Below are 21,203 nucleotides of genomic sequence, written 5' to 3' on the forward strand. Positions count from 1 at the left end.
TAAAGAATATCAGTTCATGTGATACAACATATTACCAATATAAAAGTTATTTGATTATTTCAATAAATAAAGAAAAAGCATTTTACAAGATCCAAAATCCTTTCATGAACACAATAAAGGACATATTTGACAAGCCCACAGCTAAGATCATACCCAAAAGTGAAAATCTGAGAGCTTTGCCCTGACTGTCTTGACTCAAGGGATAGAGGGTCAGCCTGGGGACTGAAGTGTCCCAGGTTCGATTTTGGCAAGGGCATGTACTTTGGTTGCGGGCACATCCCCAGTAGGGGTATGTAGTAGGCAGCTGATCAATGTTTCTCTCTCATCAATGTTTCGAACTCTCTATCCCTCTCCCTTCCTCTCTGTTAAAAAAATCAATAAAATATATTGAAAAAAAACAGCAGAGAGCTTTTCTCTAAAATCAGAAAAAATACAAGTATGCCCACTCTTAACACTTTTATTCAATACTAGTGGCCCAATGCACAAAATTCGTGCACATTAAAAGGGAATTAATTAGAGGAAATATTTTAATATTGCTATTTGCCCTTTTCTATAATAGAAGTTTCAGAGATTAAAGAAAATTAGCAAAATGTATATGAAAATCTCCTTTCTGTCATAGTTTGGACTGCGCCTTGGGACCCAGAATCAAGTTCTCACCCACCCGCATGTGCCTTGATATTGCGTGAGACCTAGACCCAGCTGCCCCAACCCTGTCAAGCTCCACAGGGCAGGGGGCATATCCTCACATTCCCTGGCCTGGCACTCTGTGGGGGGTGCAGCCTCAGGTCCCCTGTCAAGCCCGCCTGGTGGGGGCACAGCCTCAGGTCCTCTAGCCCCGGCGCGAGGGCGCGAGGGCGTGAGGGCACGAGGGCACGAGGGCATGATGACCATTTGCATATTAGCTCTTTACTATATAGGACTAGAGGCCCAATGCATAAGATTCATGCACAGTGCGGGGGGTGGGGGGTGGGGGAGGGATGTCCCTCAGCCCAGCCTGCACCCTTTCCAATCTGGGGACCCTTGGAAAATCACTTTGTACTTTTCTCCTAATCGCTTGCCTGCCTGCCTTCCTGATTGCCCTTAACCACATCTGCCTGCCAGCCTGATCACCCCCTAACCACACCCCTGCTGGCCTGATTGACTCCTAACTGCTCTCTTGCCAGCATGATCACACCTAACTGCCCTCCCCTGCTGGCCTGATGACCCCCAACTGCCCTCCCTGCTGGCCTGATCACCCACAACTGCCCTCCCCTGCAGCAAAAAAAGGTTTAGCTGAAGTTACATATCAGTTAACAGGTCATCATTTACAGAAACAATGTTAAAAGAATGGTAGGGTGCATTACAATTCCCTACTGTCAATTTTTTATTCCATTTTCATGGAAATTTCCCTGACTAATCTGTAGCAAAGCTCTGGTGCATTAATTTAGCATGAAATGCCTGAACTTGTTGTGAGGTATAACTTTTAGTTTTATTAAGAGGAGAAGCCTCAATGTCCCTTTAGTCCTGGTGCATTTAGTCCTCTCTTTGAAATTTTAAATAATAAAATTTTACATTACAGAAACTAAGTTGGTAGATTGTTCCGTTTCATTAGTTGAATCATTCAGAAGTGAGAATAAATCATTTCAGTTAAATTGTTGAGTCTCATTTCAGGAGTTGATGACACAGATGGATTTCCAAAGAGAGGCCTATGCTGTGTAAGAAAGCAGGCATTGTAAGGTATTCAGTGAGGGTATTCAATGTCTATGAAAACAGAAGAAAAAAATTAATGGTCAGAGCAAATTATAAACCAGTTTTTGAATCTGTATAGCTGTCAGTCAAGATTTCTAGATATAGGGCTCAGCATTTCTTGGACTGAAAGCAAGCAGTGACAATCTGAGAGATCCTCTTTATCTGCAGTTTGCATGTACTCAGTGATGACATCAGGTGCTTGGGTAAATTCTGCATGGCTCACACAGCATCAGTCACTGAGATTGTATAAAACTGCTCGGGTGATTTCTTAAATTTATGTCATGTCCTTTAGCTGCAATTTGCAAAAGCAAAGCTCAGAAAAATAGGTTTACTATTCAATAATTTCCAGTCAAAGGATGGGAGGAAAATGAAACATTAGTTCAGAGGTGTGTAGCAAAAATATTTAAGAAAACTAGAAAAAAATCAAAATCCAGGTTAGCTTATAGTTGAAAAATAAAACTTTAAAGACATTTAACTGAATTGGGGTCTAATATGCACATGTCTGTTATAGATTCTATTGAAACACAATTTTCCCCTACAAATCACCAACATCTATATCAAAGATATCCAAATTAAGACTATGTACTGCATTAAGTCCATTTTCAATTTGGCCTGTTTATTTGCATAAAGACAATGAGCATAGCAATTGAATATATTGGCTCTCTTAAGTCTTCTTTGCTGGAATCTTATACGAAATTTGAAGAATGAACTTGAATTATCTTCTCAGGGCAAAGAGGCCAAGCCACGTAGTTATTATCAGGCTTTGCCTGCAATACTCATAAGTTTGGGTAAATTCCTCAAGTTCTTGAGGTCCCAAAATATGGCTTGAAGTTATTCCCTGCCATCTCCCAGGAAAGCAAGTTGCCCTTCCTTGTTAAAAGTCTCCTCATCAGCTACACTGCAGTTGCTAACTCAAGGTGAATATTCCCCAATTTAGTGTTATTTCCAATTTGGTTCTGGGAGGACGTGTAAGAAAGGTACACTCACTCTGATGCCATCTTGAAACCTCACTCTTCATAGATCAAATGCACCTTGTTCTCTCATGCCACTGTGTGAACTGCTTCTCCAGCTGAGATGTTTTTGCTCCTTTTAAAAATTGACAAGTTACTCAATTCTACAAACACTTTAAATTTACCACATATTTAGAATATTGGATAAATTAGAGACAAATATCAAGTGTGGACATAAGAATGTTCAGGTTATTCCACCAGGTTTAACAAGAAGACATAGCCGTACTTGTTTCTGGTATCCATTTGTTTTTTATGACTATTTCAAAGGCTCAATCCACCTAACTTCAGGAAAAGGGCTATCTTTTTTTGAATTTTCTCCAACTGGCTTTTTCTAGCTGTTTTCTGGCAGCTGCTTGTTATTTCAGATGTTTGATTGCTTTCCGTTTCTTTTTTAGTCTTGATTTCTTTTTCTCTTTTTCACAGTCTCATGATATTGGCTGAGAAGAGATGTTTTGTGGTTTGCTTGTTGTTTTGCAGCTTTTGGTCTCATCTTCCTTCCCTAGATCAGGGCCCAGCCAGAATCAGAGACAGCCTTCTGAAACTACTTCTGGGAGTGACACAGCTGGGGTAAGCCACTATGATGGGTAGAAGGCTTTGGTCTTATCTTTTAATGGATAGAGTTGATGCATTAACACTTGAGTGGACCTAATGCCCGACAATGGAAGCCTTCCAGAATCAGGTCCCCCTTACTAAGGGAGATAAGTGGGTAGGGAGTTGGGAGAGGCTTTGTCAGTGCCCACCAAGGGGTAGCTCCTAACCCCAAGCCCTTGGTGGGCACTGACATTATTCCTTCTGGACTTCCTGGGATGTCCAGATTATAGAGAAGGTGGCCCCTGCGGACAGAGCAGCCCCTCAAGCCTGCTTCTCCTTCCTCCAGATCTCAGAAGGCTCAGCACCACTTCTGACTATCAAAGATCAAGCCTGGTATAAAAGTGTGAACTCAAATTCAAAGAATGGCCAGTCCCGGCATCCCAATTACAAGTCTTCTCTCATGGATGAACACCAAGGACATTACACTAAGGAAAAACAGCCAGTCCAAAATGGACAGATTCCCCCAGTATGAAGTATCTAAAGTCATCAAAATTATAGAAACAGAAGTAAGAAGGTGGTTACTGGGGGACAGGAATTGTATCTAATGGGCGTGGAGTCCCAGTGTTACAAGAACAAGTTTTCAATTGTTTTTGTTGTTGTTTTTAATCCTCACTGGAGGATAATTTTTTCCATTGATTTTTTTAGAGAGAATGCAAGGGAGGAAACACACAGAGAGAGAGAGAGATGAGAGAGAGAGAGAGAGAGAGAGAGAGAGAGAGAGAGAGAGAGAGAAACATTGATGTGAGAGAGACACATTGATTGGTTTCCTCCCACACACACCCTGACTAGGGCCAAGGGCCAAACCTGCAACCCAGGTATGTGCCTTTGATTGGGAATCGAACCTGCTCTTTGGCCTGGGGCAAATGCTCTAACCACTGAGAAAAACAAGTAGAGTGAGTTCTCAGGTCTTTGCACAACCACTGAGCATACTTCACAAGGCTGAACATTACACATAAAAATCGCTAGGATGGTCCATTTAATGTGTTGGAAGTTTTGTTTTGTTTTTTGTTGTTTGTTTATTTGTTTTTTACCATAATAATAATTAAAAAAAAAAACTTGAAAAAGTCTTGCTCCCTGTTCAATTCCTTTCTGTCATGACCTATTACCTCTTGTCAAAGGGGTTTTGAGCCATTTGAAAACATAAATGTTCTAGCATTTGAAGTGCTCTACTAGCCCTGGGAAAGAATTCTTTGCCTTTGGAGCAGCATTAGTCTGAAGGCAAGAGTTACTCAGGCTGGGGATTCTAGGGACTTCTTCCTGGAAAAGGAGTCGAGGGTTTGTTACAGGACATTGAAAAGGTTGCTTCAGGGTGGATAGAAGTCGGGAGCTGGTGGTGGAACAATGTCTTCTTCAAAGCTTCTAAAGATGACATGATTTCTGCCCCAGGAGCAGGAAGCCACCCACACAGCCTGCTGGGCCCTGAGCACCATGACCCTTCTCTAGGGATCCTCTACAGCTCTGCCTGGGGCAGGAGCTCCAGACTCTCTCCTTTGCCCACTAGCCTTCCATTCTGCAGCTGCACACTGGAAGGCGTGTGCCTGCCCCTCCCTGACCCCGCCTGCCTCTGACGTGCACCCTGTGACCGGGCACTAATTCTAAACTTCCCCTGTGTCTGCGTTTGTGCTTCTGAGGCTGTGAAACCCATGTCTAGAAACATCTACCTCCTGGGAAACACTGTCTGAAAGACTCAGATCCTGCAGAGCTGATCCTGCCCTGCTTTCCTTCCTCAGGTCCCTCCTCCCACATCCCCCTTTGGATTCTGTTTGCCTGAGAGGGACTAGCAGCTGCTTCCACCCACGGAGCAATGGAGCAGGCCCGAGGTGGAGGTTCTGGGGCTGTGACAGGCCAGGAGACAGGACCAAGGTACGTGTGTGCACATATGTGCCTACACCTGCCAGGATGGAAACCCAGAGAGGGGACAGGAGCCACCTGGAGGGCGTGATCTCAGGGCCTCTGGGATGGTTCCTCCTTATTCAGCACTGGTTGGCCAAGCCCCAAGGTTGGGGGAAGGGGCAGAGGCTCCCAGGTTCCCAGAGGAGGCCTGTCTAGATGGGATGCTCCCCCCAAGGCTGGGATGAAGGCCTGGTGGGAGGGGGAGGAGAAAGAAAATGAATGGGGGCCCACTCTTGAGTATCTCCTGACTTTGGGATTGTGTCTCCAGCAGCCACCACTGTGAGGCTGGCAGTTTGGACCCTGATTTCCCACATTCACTTTTCTAATATTTTCAAACCTTTGCATACTTTGGATTCCAGTGCCTGAACACTGAGGCTGGTTAATGTTTGCAGAAATAAAATTTCTGATGTCACCTACATTTAACCCATCTGGGTTCTCACCCATGAATGCTCTCACTTCTTCCCCATGACTGACCTGTGGGCTGGACTGAGTCCCCCCAGAGGAGCTATGGAAGCTTTCTGACCCCTTTTCAGTGGCTGTGAACCACCTGGTGTAGGAGGACTCCCTGGAAGTTTTGTGTGGATGCCTGAAGCCGGGTCCCCCTTGGGCTGTGTCGTGAGACTGGAGTTCTGAAGGAAAGCTTTCTGTCTTTTTCTCTCCATTGCTCTGGTGGGGTCTCCAGAGGGCCTGGCAGATGATCAGAGGGAACTGTAGGTTTTAAAGGAAAGAGTGAAGGAGGGAGTTCTGGTTTCCTTTTTCTTTAAAAGTATTTTCTGTATGCCTGGGTGGAAATGGTATAGGTTGGGCAATTGTATGTGTGGAGAAAAACTAAAGGGAGAAAGAGAGAGAACAATCCTGATTCAGTCTGGTGTCCTGGCCTGGAAAGAGTTCAGCAACATCATTTACGTCCACTATGCTGGGAACCACGTAAAATAGTGGTGCTCATGTGGACAAGAAATTCCTTTCTCTTCCAGACCTGCGTGAAGTCTCCGCTTATTTACCCATTAGAGTCAGTTTTATAATTAATGTAGGAAAATGGTACCATTTCACTGACTTAGGATACAACATACAATTACTTCTCTTTTATTAGTCAAGGTAACATCACTGCAGCCTCCCTCTACACTTGTAAAAACTCATTATCTTCCTTTCCTCACCCCCACTCATGCTCACTCATTTAACACCATTTATTGTGCATGTATAGGGTGGGGCAAAAGTAGGTTTACAGTTATGAGTATGAGAAACAGTTTATTTTTGTATGATTATTGATTAATTATTGTATTATTTTCCATATGGACAACTGTAAATCAATTTTTGACCACCCTGTACTATATGGCAGGCCCCATACCAGGCCCAGGGACACAGAATAAGACAGGCTAGGTCTCTGCTCTTATGGACTTTCATACTAAGGACAATAGAGAGAAAATTAAAAAGCAGACAGTAAATAATATCAGATGGAAACAGTGTTATAATTAAAATAATGGGGACTATTAATAAGGAGTTAGGGTAAGAGTTTCTTTATATGGCTGTGTGTTAGGGCAAGAACATGCTCTTAGAAGAGTCCAATAGCGACAGACTTAGGCTATAAAGACTCTCCTTCTCCTCAGAGTAACAGCTGTGGGGTGTGGTTTTCAGGCTGAGGAGGCTTTCCCTCTTGAGTCTTGTAAGAGGGGTCCAGAGGGTTCTAGAGAAGAGCCCAGGCATCTGTCCATGACTCTGATGGGTGGCTCCTCGCCTCTGCAGTCTTTGTCCTTCCTGGTGGGGCTTCTTGAAGGAGGGTCGATCAAGGCCTTTCCTATCACTTCTGATTCTTCCCTTCCACTGGGGCTCTCCCTTCCGTAAGCCACTTACTCTTCTCTCTCTCTTGCTCTCGCTCTCAGGTTTGTGTTGATTTCATTAAGAGAGAATTCACCCAAACAGATACTTTGGTGTCCTTTTATTTGATGTCATGAAGCTTTTATATTCCAATTTTTATATCTTACTAAAATTTTGGAGGAATGATAGGCTAAGTATACTAATGGTTTCTGACAATGGCATGGAATTTTTAAATTGATTTGAGAGAGAGACAGAAGGGGAGAGAGAAAGAGAGAGAGAGAGAGAGAGAGAGAGAGAGAGAGAGAGAGAGAGAGAGAGATCCATTTTTTTAATTTCCACTTATTGTTGCATTCATTGGTTGCTTTTTCTATGTCCCCTTACTGGGGATCAAATCCACAACTTTGGCACATCAGGGCAATGCTCTAACCAACTGAGCTATTGGGCCAGGGCTAGCATAGTTTATTTTTTTACACATCCCTGTTCTATTAGACAAAAGTATTTTCATCAATAATGATGAAATTAAATGATTACATTTCATTTCCCCATACCAAACAAAAATAATCAACTAGTTATTTGATCTTTTTATTTTTTGAAATTTTTATTTAGTCTTTCTTAATATACTATTCTTTTATTTCAATTAAAGTTTATGTTTAATATTATTTTGTATTGGTTTTAGGGGTACAATATAATGGTTAGACTATAGTATACTTTACAAGACACTGTGCTCTTAAATGGTATGAACTATTAAATAACAACACAAAAAAAGTACCTTTCTCATTGTTCACTTTCTTCAGCTGCATTTCTTTGTTCTTTAAGCCAAAAAGCATCTACTGGATCATAAGCAAGGATATAACAAATGCCTTCTCTATATTGTAGATACAGGAGTGAACAAAACAGGACAAGTCTCCATTCTGGTGGAATTTACCCTTTAGTGGTGGGAAGATAAAAAGAAAGTCTTAAGCAAATAAAGACACAATGTGAAAGGTGGTAGCAGTGGGTGCTGGGTTGGAAAACAGAGCTGGGTGTTGGGGAATGCTGGGGAGGTGCAGGGAGCAGGGTGCTCTCAAATATAAGGTGACAGATGAAAGCCTCCTGTGCCACAGAGATGATATGGGAGAGACCTATTGGAAGTGAACCTGCCTTACACAATCCGGGGAAAGACTGTCATAGCGCAGATGAACAACCAGCACAAAATCCCAAGGTCACATGTTGGGGAACAGCAAGGAGACTGATGTGACAAAGCCAGGTGTAGAGGGTGGGTGATAAGGTCAGGGGGGCAGCCAAAGCCCCAGTTAGGTGGGGTCTTGGACCACTATAAAGCCTTGGCCTATTACTAGTTCCTTGGATAGGTGGGAAGCTCTTTAGTGACTTTGGACTGATGAGTGATATTATCTGTTTTTTGTTGTGAGGAGGTTGGAGGCAGGGAGACCAGTAATAATGTTATTTCCAAAGTCCAGAAAAGAGCCAATGATCAGTTCAATATGGAAAATACAGGAAAGCCTTCCTGTGGAGGTGACTTTGAAGTGGAGTGGTGACAAACAGGAAGGAATCTTGCCAGGGGACAGGAGGAGAGGGGTGAAGGCAAGCCCATACTAGACATCCTGGGCATCTGGAGCCAAGGTGCAAGACACAAGGTGGGGTCTCTGAATGTGAAAAACACCCACAGTTAGAGGTTATGCGCTCTTTACAAGCCCACATGAAACATTTACAAAAATTATTCAGCCAAAAAGTAAACCTCAACTAATGACAAATATTTTATAGAGATGTCTTCTGACCAGAAACTAATAGTGCTAGAAATAAGTAAAAAGATAACCGGGCTCCCAATACAGTTTTAAATTTAATAATCATCTCTCTTCATTTATGGACCAAAAAGAAACCACATATTTTAAACTGATTAAGAACAATGAAGAGAATTACAACACTATGAAGATGTTAGTTCTTTTTGAACTAAGCTAAAAATTCAATCACTGGAATTTAAAATTTCAACAGGATTTTCGAAAGAAAATAAGAACTGATTTTAAAAGCCCTCTAGAAGATTGAAAGGCCAAGAATAGAGAGACACATTTGAACAATAGCAAGGTGTTGAGACCTGCCCGATCAGTTAACTAAGATCTATATTAAAGTTATGCTGACTAAGTCATAATGGTTTTAGTAATGAAGACATTGTGGTTCATGAATAGACCGAGACCAATGGATACAATAGGGAGCATGGGGACAGACTCGGAGATACAGGTACCTGATAGCTGATGGGCTGACTATTCTGTAGACTGTGCTGGAAAACTTGGCTCTTTATGTAGATTCTGACTCAGGCATGCTAATTTTTAACTAAAGATGCTTCTGAAACTTGCATGTTCATGGGAACCACCTGGAAGTTGTTAAATTACAGATTCTGATTCATCAAGTCTGGGGAAGGGCCTGAAATACTGCATTTCTTTAAGAATCCAGTTGGTGGCAATACTACAAATCACACTTGGTGTAGCAACAGCTTAAATTGTAAGAATATTATGTGTTCATTTAACAAAGAGGTGATTACAGAGAGATCTGGCTCAGTGATGTCATTAGGAATCCTTTTATCTTTCTACTCTGCCTTCCTTTGGCTTGAATGGTGCATGTTGACTTGTCTTCTTATTTGTTACTTTATTATTCCATGAGACAGCTCCAGTTACAGACATCACATTTAAATTTTATGCAAAAAGAAGGGTGAAAGGGTGACAATAGGACATCTCTGCTGTACTCTGCCCCTGTGATCAAGAAAATAATAGTATTTCCAGCCCTGGCCAGGTAGCTCAGTTGGTTAGAACATTATTCCAATACTCCAAGGTTGTGTGTTTGATCTCCCCTCAAGACACATACAGAAGCAACCAATCCTATATAATAAAAGCGTAATATGCAAATAGACTGAATGGCAGAACAACCGAACAACCAATCAAAGTATAAAATGCTAATAATATGCTAAGACAGCTCAATTGCTTGTTATGATGTGCACTGACTATCAGGGGGTAGACAGTCAACTGGTCGACCAGTCACTATGACATACACTGACCACCAGAGGGCAGACAGTCGACCAGTCGACAAGTTGCTATGATGTGCACTGACCACCAGAGGGAAGATGCTCTGACTGGTAGGTTAGCTTGCTGCTGGTGTCTGGCCAATCGGGACTGAACGTGATGGTCTGGACATGCCCTGAAGCCCTTCTGCGGTCTCTCCCCAGGCCAGATTGTGCACCAGTGGGGTCCTTCAGCCTGGCCTGCTCTCTCTACCAATCCAGAACCCCTGAGGGGATGTTGGAGAGCGCTTTTCAGCTCTATCCCGCAAGCCACTCCCCTTGGGAGGGTGCCAGATGCAGGGCTCATGGCTGGCAAGCTCTGCTGTGGCAGCATGAGCCCCTCCGGATGAGGACTGATTGGATGCGAGCCCGCGGCAGGCACAGTGGGGCTGGGATGAGCAGGAGAGGCAGGTAGGACGTGCAGGCAGTATTAAACTGCGGGTTTTGGCCGGATCCCTGCAGGCCACCCAGAGGGACCCCACCCATGCACAAATTCATGCACCAGAACTCTAGTATATACATAAGTAAGTAGAACAAAAATTGATCTCTCTCTCTCTCTCTCTCTCTCTCTCTCTCTCTCTCTCTCTCTCTCTCCTCTCCCTCTCTCAGCATGGTCAAACATTTGGAGCATGAGAACAGAAGCCCCTACCATGTGAACTTCAGAAATGAAGGTAATGGATCCCAGGTGAGAATTCATGTTAAGGTCTCCAAGGATCTCTGTGTTGTGTAGATCGAGTGGATGAAGATGGGCACAGTCAAGTGAAAAGGTTCTTAGGCTTTGTTTAAGGGGATATTTATCCATAATCTGAAAAGATGAGGCACCAGATAGTAGGTTACTTTGAATATTATCCTTTGGACTTCATTGGTAAGTTAATGGATAAATTTACATCCTTGTCTGATTTTACCTGTGAAAGTTGTGATAGCCATGTTCTGCATGGCTTGGGTTCAGGACCTGGAGAAGGGTCACGCATAAATGATGAGACTAGACAAGAAATATGAATTTGGAAATTGGGGGCCAGGAGGGGAGTACTTCTCAAGAGGAAAGGCTTCACTGATGCCCAGGCCCTGCCAGCCTTTTATTCAATTTTAGATACACATAGAGACCTTAGTCAGGCAGGCAATTACAGTAGCAGACAGACTATTTTAAAGGTCAGTAAATATTAGTAAAGATTTACTTTGAGACTATTAGGTCAGGAAATTGCTTGAGCCACCATTGTCTCGACTAAACAGTAGGTGCTTAGCTTTGGCCCTTGCAAGAGCTCAGTGTTCATCAGCATTCTGGGTTCCTTGTTTACACTTTCCTGATAGCATACACAATGGGTAGCTTCCAGCATTACCCCTCATAGTTTCGGACATAAATGACTGATTAGATTTCCTTGGCTTCAATAAAACTATCCTCTTCTTGCATCCCCACCCGCAACACTTTTCTGGCCACTCTGGTGATTGCTGAACCTGTTGTGAAGAGCTCTAAAAGTTGGCATCTGCATGGTTCTAGACTCTTCTCAACTCTTTACACTCTCCCTTAGGTGTTTCCACATTTTACAGCTTTGAGCTCTGTCTATTGCTAACAGTTTCCAAATTAGTAGGTCTATTTCAGGTCTCTCCTCTGAGTTCCAATTGCTACTTGATATCTTCACTGGGCTATTTTATAGGATCCCAGACTTAACATGTCCAAACTTCTGGCTTTCCCTCTTAAATCAGAAAGACTTCTGTTTTCCTCTCAACTTGGTAAATGATTGTGCTTCTCATCATGCTTTTCAAACTCAAACCCAGAAGTCCACTTTGATACCACAGCTAGCATCTGCTGTCCAAGAAATCCTCAAGTCTGTATGATCATGCATCTGGGAATACCTGCTTCTCCCCACCTCCACAACCACCACCTGGTCCAATCCAGCGTTCTCTCTTGCCTGAACTATTTTACAAATAATCTACTAACAACTGTCCCCTCAATCATTCTTGGGCCTTGCACATCTATCCATTTCACACACAACAGCCAGAGTGACATTTTCTTTAATTTTTTAACTTGAATGAAGAATGTATTCAAAGCTAAGGAATGCGGAACCAAGATGGCGGCATAGGTTAACGCCGGAGTTTGCTGCTTTGAACAACTACTTCAAAAGTGAAACCAAAAAACGGAAGGGACATCACCCAGAACCACAAGAACGCTGGCTGAGTGGAAGTCCTACAACTAGGAGGAAAGAGAAAAGCACACGGACGCTCAGAGGAGGCGCAGTGGTGAAGTCAAATTCTGAGGTGCGGAGTGCGCAGAGCGGGCTGGCGGCGGAGGGCGCGGTTGTTGTTTTCAATTGGGAGGGAGTCGCAGACTCTGAGCACCAGATACAGGCGAGTCTTTAGGGACCCAGACTCAAACGGGAGAAGCGGGACTGTCTGGCTTCGGTCAGAGCGAGTGCAGCTTTCTCTCCGAGGTTTGCAGCCATTGCTGGGACTCAGAGAGGCAGAGCCCCTGGGGACAGGACTGAGAGCCGCCATAACTGCTTTCTCCGGCCCACCCTGTTGATCCTGTGCGACCCGCCCCGCCCAAGCCCTGCACAGAGGCATTTGCCGGATAGCCTCAGGCAAAAGCTAGATTAGCACCTCCCTAGAGGACAGAAGTTCTCTCACTGCTGACACAGCTGATTCTCATAGCCACTTGGCCTGGAGGTCAAACCCTCCCTGGAATTAGCTACAACAATCAAGATTTAACTATAAGACTTCGAACAAAGACCACTAGGGGGTGCACCAAGAAAGCATAAAAAAAATGCGGAGACAAAGAAACAGGACAAAATTGTCAATGGAAGATATAGAGTTCAGAACCACACTTTTAAGGTCTCTCAAGAACTGTTTAGAAGCTGCCGATAAACTTAATGAGATCTACACGAAAACTAATAAGACCCTCGATCTTATATTGGGGAACCAACTAGAAATTAAGCATACACGGACTGAAATAACGAATATTATACAGACGCCCGACAGCAGACCAGAGGAGCGCAAGAATCAAGTCAATGATTTGAAATGCGAGGAAGCAAAAAACACCCAACTGGAAAAGCAAAATGAAAAAAGAATCCAAAAATGCGAGGATAGTGTAAGGAGCCTCTGGGACAGCTTCAGGCGTACCAACATCAGAATTATAGGGGTGCCAGAAGATGAGAGAGAGCAAGATATTGAAAACCTATTTGAAGAAATAATGACAGAAAACTTCCCCCACCTGGTGAAAGAAATGGACTTACAGGTCCAAGAAGCGCGGAGAACCCCAAACAAAAGGAATCCAAAGAGGACCACACCAAGACACATCATAATTAAAATGCCAAGAGCAAAAGACAAAGAGAGAATCTTCAAAGCAGCAAGAGAAAGAAACCCAGTTACCTACAAGGGAATACCCATACGACTGTCAGCTGATTTCTCAACAGAAACTTTGCAGGCCAGAAGGGAGTGGCAAGAAATATTCAAAGTGATGAATACCAAGAACCTACAACCAAGATTACTTTATCCAGCAAAGCTATCATTCAGAACAGAAGGTCAGATAAAGAGCTTCACCGATAAGGAAAAACTAAAGGAGTTCATCACCACCAAACCAGGATTATATGAAATGCTGAAAGGTATCCTTTAAGAAGAGGAAGAGGAAGAAAAAGGTAAAGATACAAATTATGAACAACAAATATGCACCTATCAACAAGTGAATCTAAGAATCAAGTGAATAAATAATCTGATGAACAGAATGAACTGTTGATTATAATAGAATCAGGGACATAGAAAGGGAATGGACTGACTATTCTTGGGGGGGAAAGGGGTGTGGGAGATGTGGGAAGAGACTGGACAAAAATCATGCACCTATGGATGAGGACAGTGGGTGGGGAGTGAGGGCGGAGGGTGGGGCGGGAACTGGGAGGAGGGGAGTTATGGGGGGGAAAAAAAGAGGAACAAATGTAATAATCTGAACAATAAAGATTTAATTAAAAAAAATAAAACAACACAAAATAAAAAAATTAAAAAAAGCTAAGGAATGCAAGCTTTTGCCTCTGAGGAGCTTATACTTTAACTTATGCATAATAAGAAACAAAGCAATTATTGAGTCAGTGTGACTAAATGAATGTTGCTATAGAGAATTCTGTAAATATAAGTGCCAGAGAATGTTAAGACAAGCAAAAATTCAGCACAGGGGCCTTTGTGTCAGTGAATCTTCTTAGATCTGATGTGTATTAAATTCAAATCTGATGGCCATGAGAGGGAAAACTTACTAAATTGAAGGCACATACATGAACTGATTTAGCCTTCATAACAACTTTATGCACAGATGTTCTACAGATGAGGACACTGAGACTCGAGAGTTTTGAATTCACTTACTCTCTTGTCTCTAGGCCTGAACTCTCTCTCTCTCTCTCTCTCTCTCTCTCTCTCTCTCTCTCTCTCTCTCTCTCTCCTTTGATGGCAACAAGGAACAGTGCTGTCAGCAGAGAAGAGAAAGGGTACAGAATGAGTTTATGCAATGTAACCTGGACATTGCACTCTCTTATTTATTTATTTTAAATATATTTTATTGATTTTTTACAGAGAGGAAGGGAGAGAGATAGTTAGAAACATCGATGAGAGAGAAACATTGATCAGCTGCCTCCTGCACATCTCCTACTGGGGATGTGCCCACAACCCAGGTACATGCCCTTGACTGGAATCGAACCCGGGACCTTTCAGTCCCCAGGCCGACGCTCTATCCACTGAGCCAAACCGGTTTCGGCTGCACTCTCTTATTTAAAATGCTCTAGTAACTTCCTGCTGATCTTCAGGTCAAGTTCAGAATTGATGACCTGATTGGTCCCTAACCCTCTACCTTGCTTTCTATGTACTAGTCTCACCAGCCTCCCCTTTAGTCCATGAATTATACTAACGTCCACGCTAGAGCTTCAAACTTTTAGAGTTATATCTTTTGACTCTTCCCATCCCTTATACCAGGTCTGTTTTTATTTATCCATCACCTTATCTTAAACTCACTTCCTCAAGGAATCCTCCTGATTGTCCCTTGGAATGAGCTTCCTCAGCCCCTCAGCCCTATTGGTGCTCCTCACATGGTCACCATCACATCAAGTGATTCCTCCAGATGTATTTGCAATGGTTGCCTACCCACAAACTCCATGAGGACACAATTTAGTTTCATCTTCTGTAAGATGGAGATAATAATATGTATCTCAGAGATTGTTGTAAGGATTAAGTGACTTGCTTACAAAGTAATCTGCAAATACTTGAAACTGGGTTAATGTTCAATCATTATTAGCTGCTATTATGATGATTGTTATTATAATTATAGAAGTATATGAGTTTCAAATAAGTTAAGGAGACATTAAAGATTTAATATAACCCAAAGATGGAGTGAAAGTTCTTATTCTAATATACAGACAGAGAAATATAAGTATATATAAAGGTGCAAGGACAAGGACATTCATCACTGCATATTTTGAAATATAAAAACCAGAAATAGCCAGTATCAATAAAGGAATGGTTGTATTAGCATAAATGGTTGCAAATGGAATAAATTAAATCTACTTGGTAGACTTACAGACATGTTATTAAGTTTATTGCAGAATAGAAAGCCTAATAAATCTTTCTATGTGTTTGTATATGCTTCTATGTGTTTGTATAAACATAGAAAAACATAGAAGAATATATGAGTTAACAACTTATTTTCTGGTGGATTGGAGATGTTAAAATTATTAAATTTTAGATCATATGCATTTGCATGGTAACAATCCTTTGGATTTTAAAAAAACATGAGAGAATTTTGGTGGGATGTAGGAGGTGAAGAAAGTCTAACAACCAGAGTGAAATGAGAGAGCCCCAGGTAGAGAGATTATTGATAGTATCAATGGTTTTGTGTCAGGCCAGGTTAGAAAGCAGGGAACGTGGCTGGCATGGAGACTTAACAAAGACAAGGTTAAAATAAAGTATAGAAAGCTTCTAAGAATAGCAGATTAATCAAGATTGCATATCATGTTTTCACATTTTTATTCCCTTTTAAATTTAAATTTGGGGAATCAATATAAGGCTTACCAGGCAGGTGAAGGGAATGTCAGGTATGTGGCTATCCATCCTTTGTCATCATCTTCATTTGCCCACATGGATGAGGAAGGTCCCAAATGTTACTGGATTTATGTTAGAAGAAGATTCATCTCTACATTGAGGGTGCCAGTGATGGAAGAGGGCATTGGAGAGATGTGGGGAGCCTGTTTTCCAATCTCCTCACTTCCCCTTGTCTTTCAACTGCACATCACAGGCATCACTGAGTGCATTTATTCTTCCAGGGAGTGCAGAAGTTTTCCTGAAGTCTCTGGATTTTCTTCAGGAATAGCAGAAACCCTGGAAGACTTTACAAGGAATTAGTGTTAGGAACTGTAGAGAAGTGAAATTACAGCTTCAGGAACAATGCCTTGTAGATGGCATCTGTGGGGCTCCTCTGAGTGAGAGCAAGATCCATCATGCACCTGGGAAACCCGTTAAAGTGGCAGAAGCAGTAGAGTCTCAGTATTGTCATTATGGACAAGTCTACAATGGCCAGCAAGGCCCATGACCATGGTCTTTATTTGACCACAGCCTATTCATCAAATTACTCCAAACTACACACTATGCTCCATTTCTTTACTTTGTGAAAAGATGACATTTCAGATCGGTATACATCATTTTCCATCCTTATTTTCCAGGACTGTGTGAAAGAAGCTACATCTCAGGAAAGGGGCAATCCAAATGGTAAGGAGATCCTTAAACTATGTTAAGCTCATATCTGAATTCCTTTGAATGTGTTGTGCATCAAAGTGAAGTGGGGAAAATATCTAGATAAATCAGAGCAAAAATGTATCCTGAAGACCTTGCTCAGATCAATGACTACAACCTGTCTCTAGGGAACTCTTAACACTTTTGAGTAGATGTAGCACCAGCAAAGGTCTTGGACCCTTTGTGGGTGTACCTGTCCTCTAAAATGTTACAAAACTGGGTTCACTTGCTGTGCCTATTTGGCCTCTTCCTTCTGGTCCTGGAAGCAAACACTTCCTTCACTGATAGCACTACTATGCAGAATTCAGTGATGAAGCTCAGTATCCATATATTGATTGTCATTAGTGATGTATCCTAAACTCTGCACATGTCAGTAACTTTCCAAAGACAACAGAAAAGGGTAGGGAGTTCCTGCATTTCAGCTGCTTTCTTTACATGTCATGATCACTCCACTCCCAAGCTTGCCAGGCAGACGCTTAGTGACATTCCACAGGGATGGCACCCTGGATGACGGAGACTCAGTGAATATCCCTGGAATTGCTGACTCTGCCATTTGCTCAGCACATAGATCTGGTGTTAACCTTAGATCACAGGAGAAGTGGTAGGAACAGGGCATGTATGCAGAGACAGTTTTGTGGTGCAGGTTTTTACAGAAATTTATTGCGATTTAATTTAAATAAAGTAAAATTCAGAAATCTTAAGTATACAACTCAATAACTTTTACACATATACACATATGTGACCATCATCTAGATAAAGATATGGCTCATTTCCATCCCCTTACAAGAGATCACCAAAGGAAACCACTCTCCAGACTTTTACTGGCACTGGTTAATCTTGTCTGTTTTTTATCTTCATATAATGCACTCATATTGCATGTGGTTTGGTATCTGGCTTATTTTGCTTAGCATGTTTTGGAGATACAGCCATGTTGTATATCAGTAGTTCAATCTTGTCTTTTATTAAATGCTGAGTTGTATACTATTTCATGAATATACCACTCAGTGTCATTTTGATCTCAGATTTTCCCTGGCCTTGCTTTATCCCACAGTCTTTAGCTGCAGTACTTACCTTCGGTAGCAAAATGAGAGGAACACTAAGGACCAAGCTCAGTGAAGCCAAGTTTAACATTTTAACCTCCCAGGAACATGAAATGTGATATACATCATATTATTCCTATAATTCCATCTGTAGGGAAATATATTCGTCATCATTGACACCACAAAGAACAGTGTTAGTGGGTACTCATTATTAAAGCCATGAGGTGCCTTTTGACATCAATGAACAACACAGTTAAGTTGAATGTGGTTATAATGAGAAATGGCTTCTAGCGTACTCCATCTAGTAACCCACAGATGGTATGTGTAGTTGCTTTTTCACATAAAGTAATTTTATGGAATCATTTTTCAAATACATCCAGGAGACTTTGCTACAGTTAGCATTAGTCTGAAGTGGGAATAAATAGTCACAGCAGGAACAGAAGATAGAGATAAGATGAGTAGACAGGATCCAGGTGAGGAGGTGAAGAGTAACAAAACACTCACAAGGTGCCATAATATCAAAGAAGGCACCAGAAAAAGGGCCAAATTCAGAGATGGGAATGACAGCATGTCAGTGGGTGAACACAGGGCAGGGACTGTGATCCAACTCCTGCTTCTGAGTTCACTGGTTGTCTGGAGGAAGCCATTCCCATGCTCGGGGCTGGAGCTGCTCTGGGAAGGCAGCCCTGATGCTCCCTGAGTGTCCTTGGCTGAAATATGTGCCTTTGAAAGGCACACTCAGATCAACCCAGGGTCTCAACTCTTTCCTGCTTTCCTCTGACAGAGACCCTGAACATTATCCTCGTGGGAAAGAGCGGGGTTGGGAAGAGTGCCACTGGGAATACCATCCTCGGGAAGTCATATTTCCTCTCTCAACTCAGAGCCCAGCCAGTCACCACCAAGTGCCAGAAAGAAAAGAAGACAGGGGCTGAGCAGGAAATTGTGGTTGTGGACACCCCTGAGGTTCGTCTGCTGTCCAGTGACACATCTCTGGTCCAAAAGTATATGCCCTTAAGTAACGGCAACACGGTTCTTGTCCTGGTGCTCCAGCTGGGACGGGTCACTGACGAAGACAAAAAGGTGATGACGACACTAAAGACCATCTTCGGAAAAGAAGTTAGGAAATACATGATTGTGGTTTTTACCCGGAAGGAAGACCTGGAGGGTGGAGATATTAAAGATTACTGCAAAAACACAGAAAACAAGTTTCTTAGGAAGACAATTAAAAAGTGTGGGGAGCGAGTTTGTGCTTTTAATAACAGAGAAACTGGCCAAGCCAGGGAAGACCAGGCAATAGATCTTTTGAAAATGGCCAAGGAGCTGATAGGTAACTATAAAGGGAACAAAATAACTAAAGATGTCCAGGAAAAGCAAAATCCCAAAAAAATTTCTAAAGAAAGTAAAAGATAGGTCTTCATAGGTGGCTGAAATGCCTGGGGTCTCTTTAAGTTAGAGACATGCTCAGGTTGGGGGCTATGGGAGGATTGATGGGTGGGAACTGGGTTCATAACTTTGGGGGCTTGAGAAGTCAATGTGTCTTACTGTGTGATGCTTTACCTCTTTGTATGTAAATAAATTGTGAGGTTCAAGCGGGTAGTAGGGGATTATACAGGAGCAAGAAGAAATAAGGTAGGGAAAAAGAGTCAGAATCAAGTCACAAGAACCACCTTACCTGTGTAGGTAGATTGCAGTCAGGACAGACACCAGGAACAAGGACACAGCCGTAATACATATAGTTACAAAGAATCAAGGTGCCCACATGTGTGCAAGTCCTGGGCATGGGACTCCTATGGGCTTCCTCCCTGCCTGCCTGGCCCACTGGCCCCTGAGCTATCCTTTCCTAACATGGTGGCTGTTCCTTTGTGTCCTCTCCATTTCAAGTCTAAATGCAAAGGACCCTGTCATCCCCTCTCTCATTACTCTGAGAAAATGAACATACCTCTGAGAGGATTCAAAGGACTGTATTGTTAAATCATCATAGTGCAATAGACTAGAACAACAATTGGAATCCCAGTAAAATTGTCAAAATTAGACAAACTTGCAAATTTTTAAATTATAGGAATAATATAGATTTCATCTGAAGAGTTTATTGAAAACTCCTTTGCACCTATATCTCTTTTTTTATCATGAGGGTTAGGAATGAGGATAAAACTCAGAGAACTCACATAATAGTGGTCAAACACATTAGGGGCTTATGGTGTCTCATGTTGGGGGGCAGGTCCTATGAGTTGGGTGCACTGCCCGTGGTCCAGATTCATTCTCATGCAGCCTCTACACTTTGGGTTGCTTCTCAGTTCCTAGATGGTGATGATGTTCCACTCATGGTTGAACAGATACATTTGAGAGCTCCCTGATGGGGCACTATATGAGATGAGAGCTATAGAATCTTCTTCCAGTAGATGTAGGACCAGATGTTTTCAATATTAACACTTTATAGATGCTTTGGGACAGGATCATCTGCCTTTGTTTTTGAAAGTATCAGCTTACCTTCAATATTAGGCCATTTATAAGAGTATTAATACTTTTGTACCCTAACAACCCTTGCTATGACAAATTCTGAAAAATTCATGTGAAAATACACTCACTTGAATCAAAGAATAAAGATTAATTGTATTATAAACTCTCAGCCTCCTGATTGCTTTTATTTTGTCTTGGGGAAGAGCATGGCTCCTCCCAGAGGCAGAATATACCTGGACTCACCAAGGCTTTTGCACATTTGGTGCCTGGGACCTTTAGGTTATGGGTGATGGTCACTTTACTAGGTGTCAGCCAACTCAATAATGTACTACTCTGGAAATTTCACTATAACCAGGATAAATAAGTGTTACCTGAAACATGTCAGGGAGAAGGTCTAGAAGTCATTTGTACCTCTTTCCAGAACATTCCTCTGTTTGAAGGCAGAGACAAATCCCAAAGTGCCAGCCATGCTGAGCAGTTGACATGGGAGCTAATGAGGTCAGGAGCTTGTGGGTTTCTGTTTCATGTAGGGCCTGCCATATATCCCCACATTCCTTTAGGGCCATTCTTGAGGAGGAGACAATACTACATTAGTTCCTTCTAGAAGCACTTGCTGAGAAAGAGTGAGTGCAAGAGGTTTATTGGAGGTGGCTGTGGAGTAATGTCTATTAAAGACAAAAGGGAGGAAGCAGAGCTGGGCAAAGGAAGCCTTAGATCTTGCTGCAGATCTGACATTTGAAAATGAAAGAAAAGAAGGATCTGGGTTGGATAAAGATATCTTCAGATCTGACAAAACCTATGAGAAATCAGTAGAGAGTCCTGGGGCAAAGACTGACCTGCTTGGGCAGACACTAGGAGCTCTGCTGAGCTGGG

The 21,203-nt window shown here is 42.4% G+C and overlaps 1 protein-coding gene across 1 annotated transcript; it reads left to right on the top strand.

Moving 5' to 3' along the window:
* The first annotated feature begins 4,935 nt into the window (after window positions 1-4,935).
* LOC132211396 (GTPase IMAP family member 8-like) lies at window positions 4,936-20,493 on the top strand. Its single transcript, XM_059656090.1, has 4 exons — window positions 4,936-5,192; window positions 10,690-10,765; window positions 16,764-16,809; window positions 18,658-20,493. Exons 1-4 carry the CDS (start codon window positions 5,134-5,136, stop codon window positions 19,281-19,283), a joined length of 807 nt encoding a protein of 268 aa, XP_059512073.1. The 5' UTR covers window positions 4,936-5,133; the 3' UTR covers window positions 19,284-20,493.
* The last annotated feature ends 710 nt before the right edge of the window (window positions 20,494-21,203 follow it).

This window comes from Myotis daubentonii, chromosome 10 (assembly GCF_963259705.1).
Source record: "Myotis daubentonii chromosome 10, mMyoDau2.1, whole genome shotgun sequence".
In the NCBI taxonomy this organism is placed as follows: Eukaryota; Metazoa; Chordata; class Mammalia; order Chiroptera; family Vespertilionidae; genus Myotis; species Myotis daubentonii.

Excerpts from the sequence above, each read along its gene's own strand:
- LOC132211396 (XM_059656090.1), top strand. The coding sequence starts at position 5,134 with ATGGAGCAGGCCCGAGGTGGAGGTTCTGGGGCTGTGACAGGCCAGGAG. Across the intron at positions 5,193-10,689 it reads GGCCAGGAGACAGGACCAAG|CATGGTCAAACATTTGGAGC; the intron begins GTACGTGTGTGC and ends TCCCTCTCTCAG. Across the intron at positions 10,766-16,763 it reads ATGAAGGTAATGGATCCCAG|GACTGTGTGAAAGAAGCTAC; the intron begins GTGAGAATTCAT and ends CTTATTTTCCAG.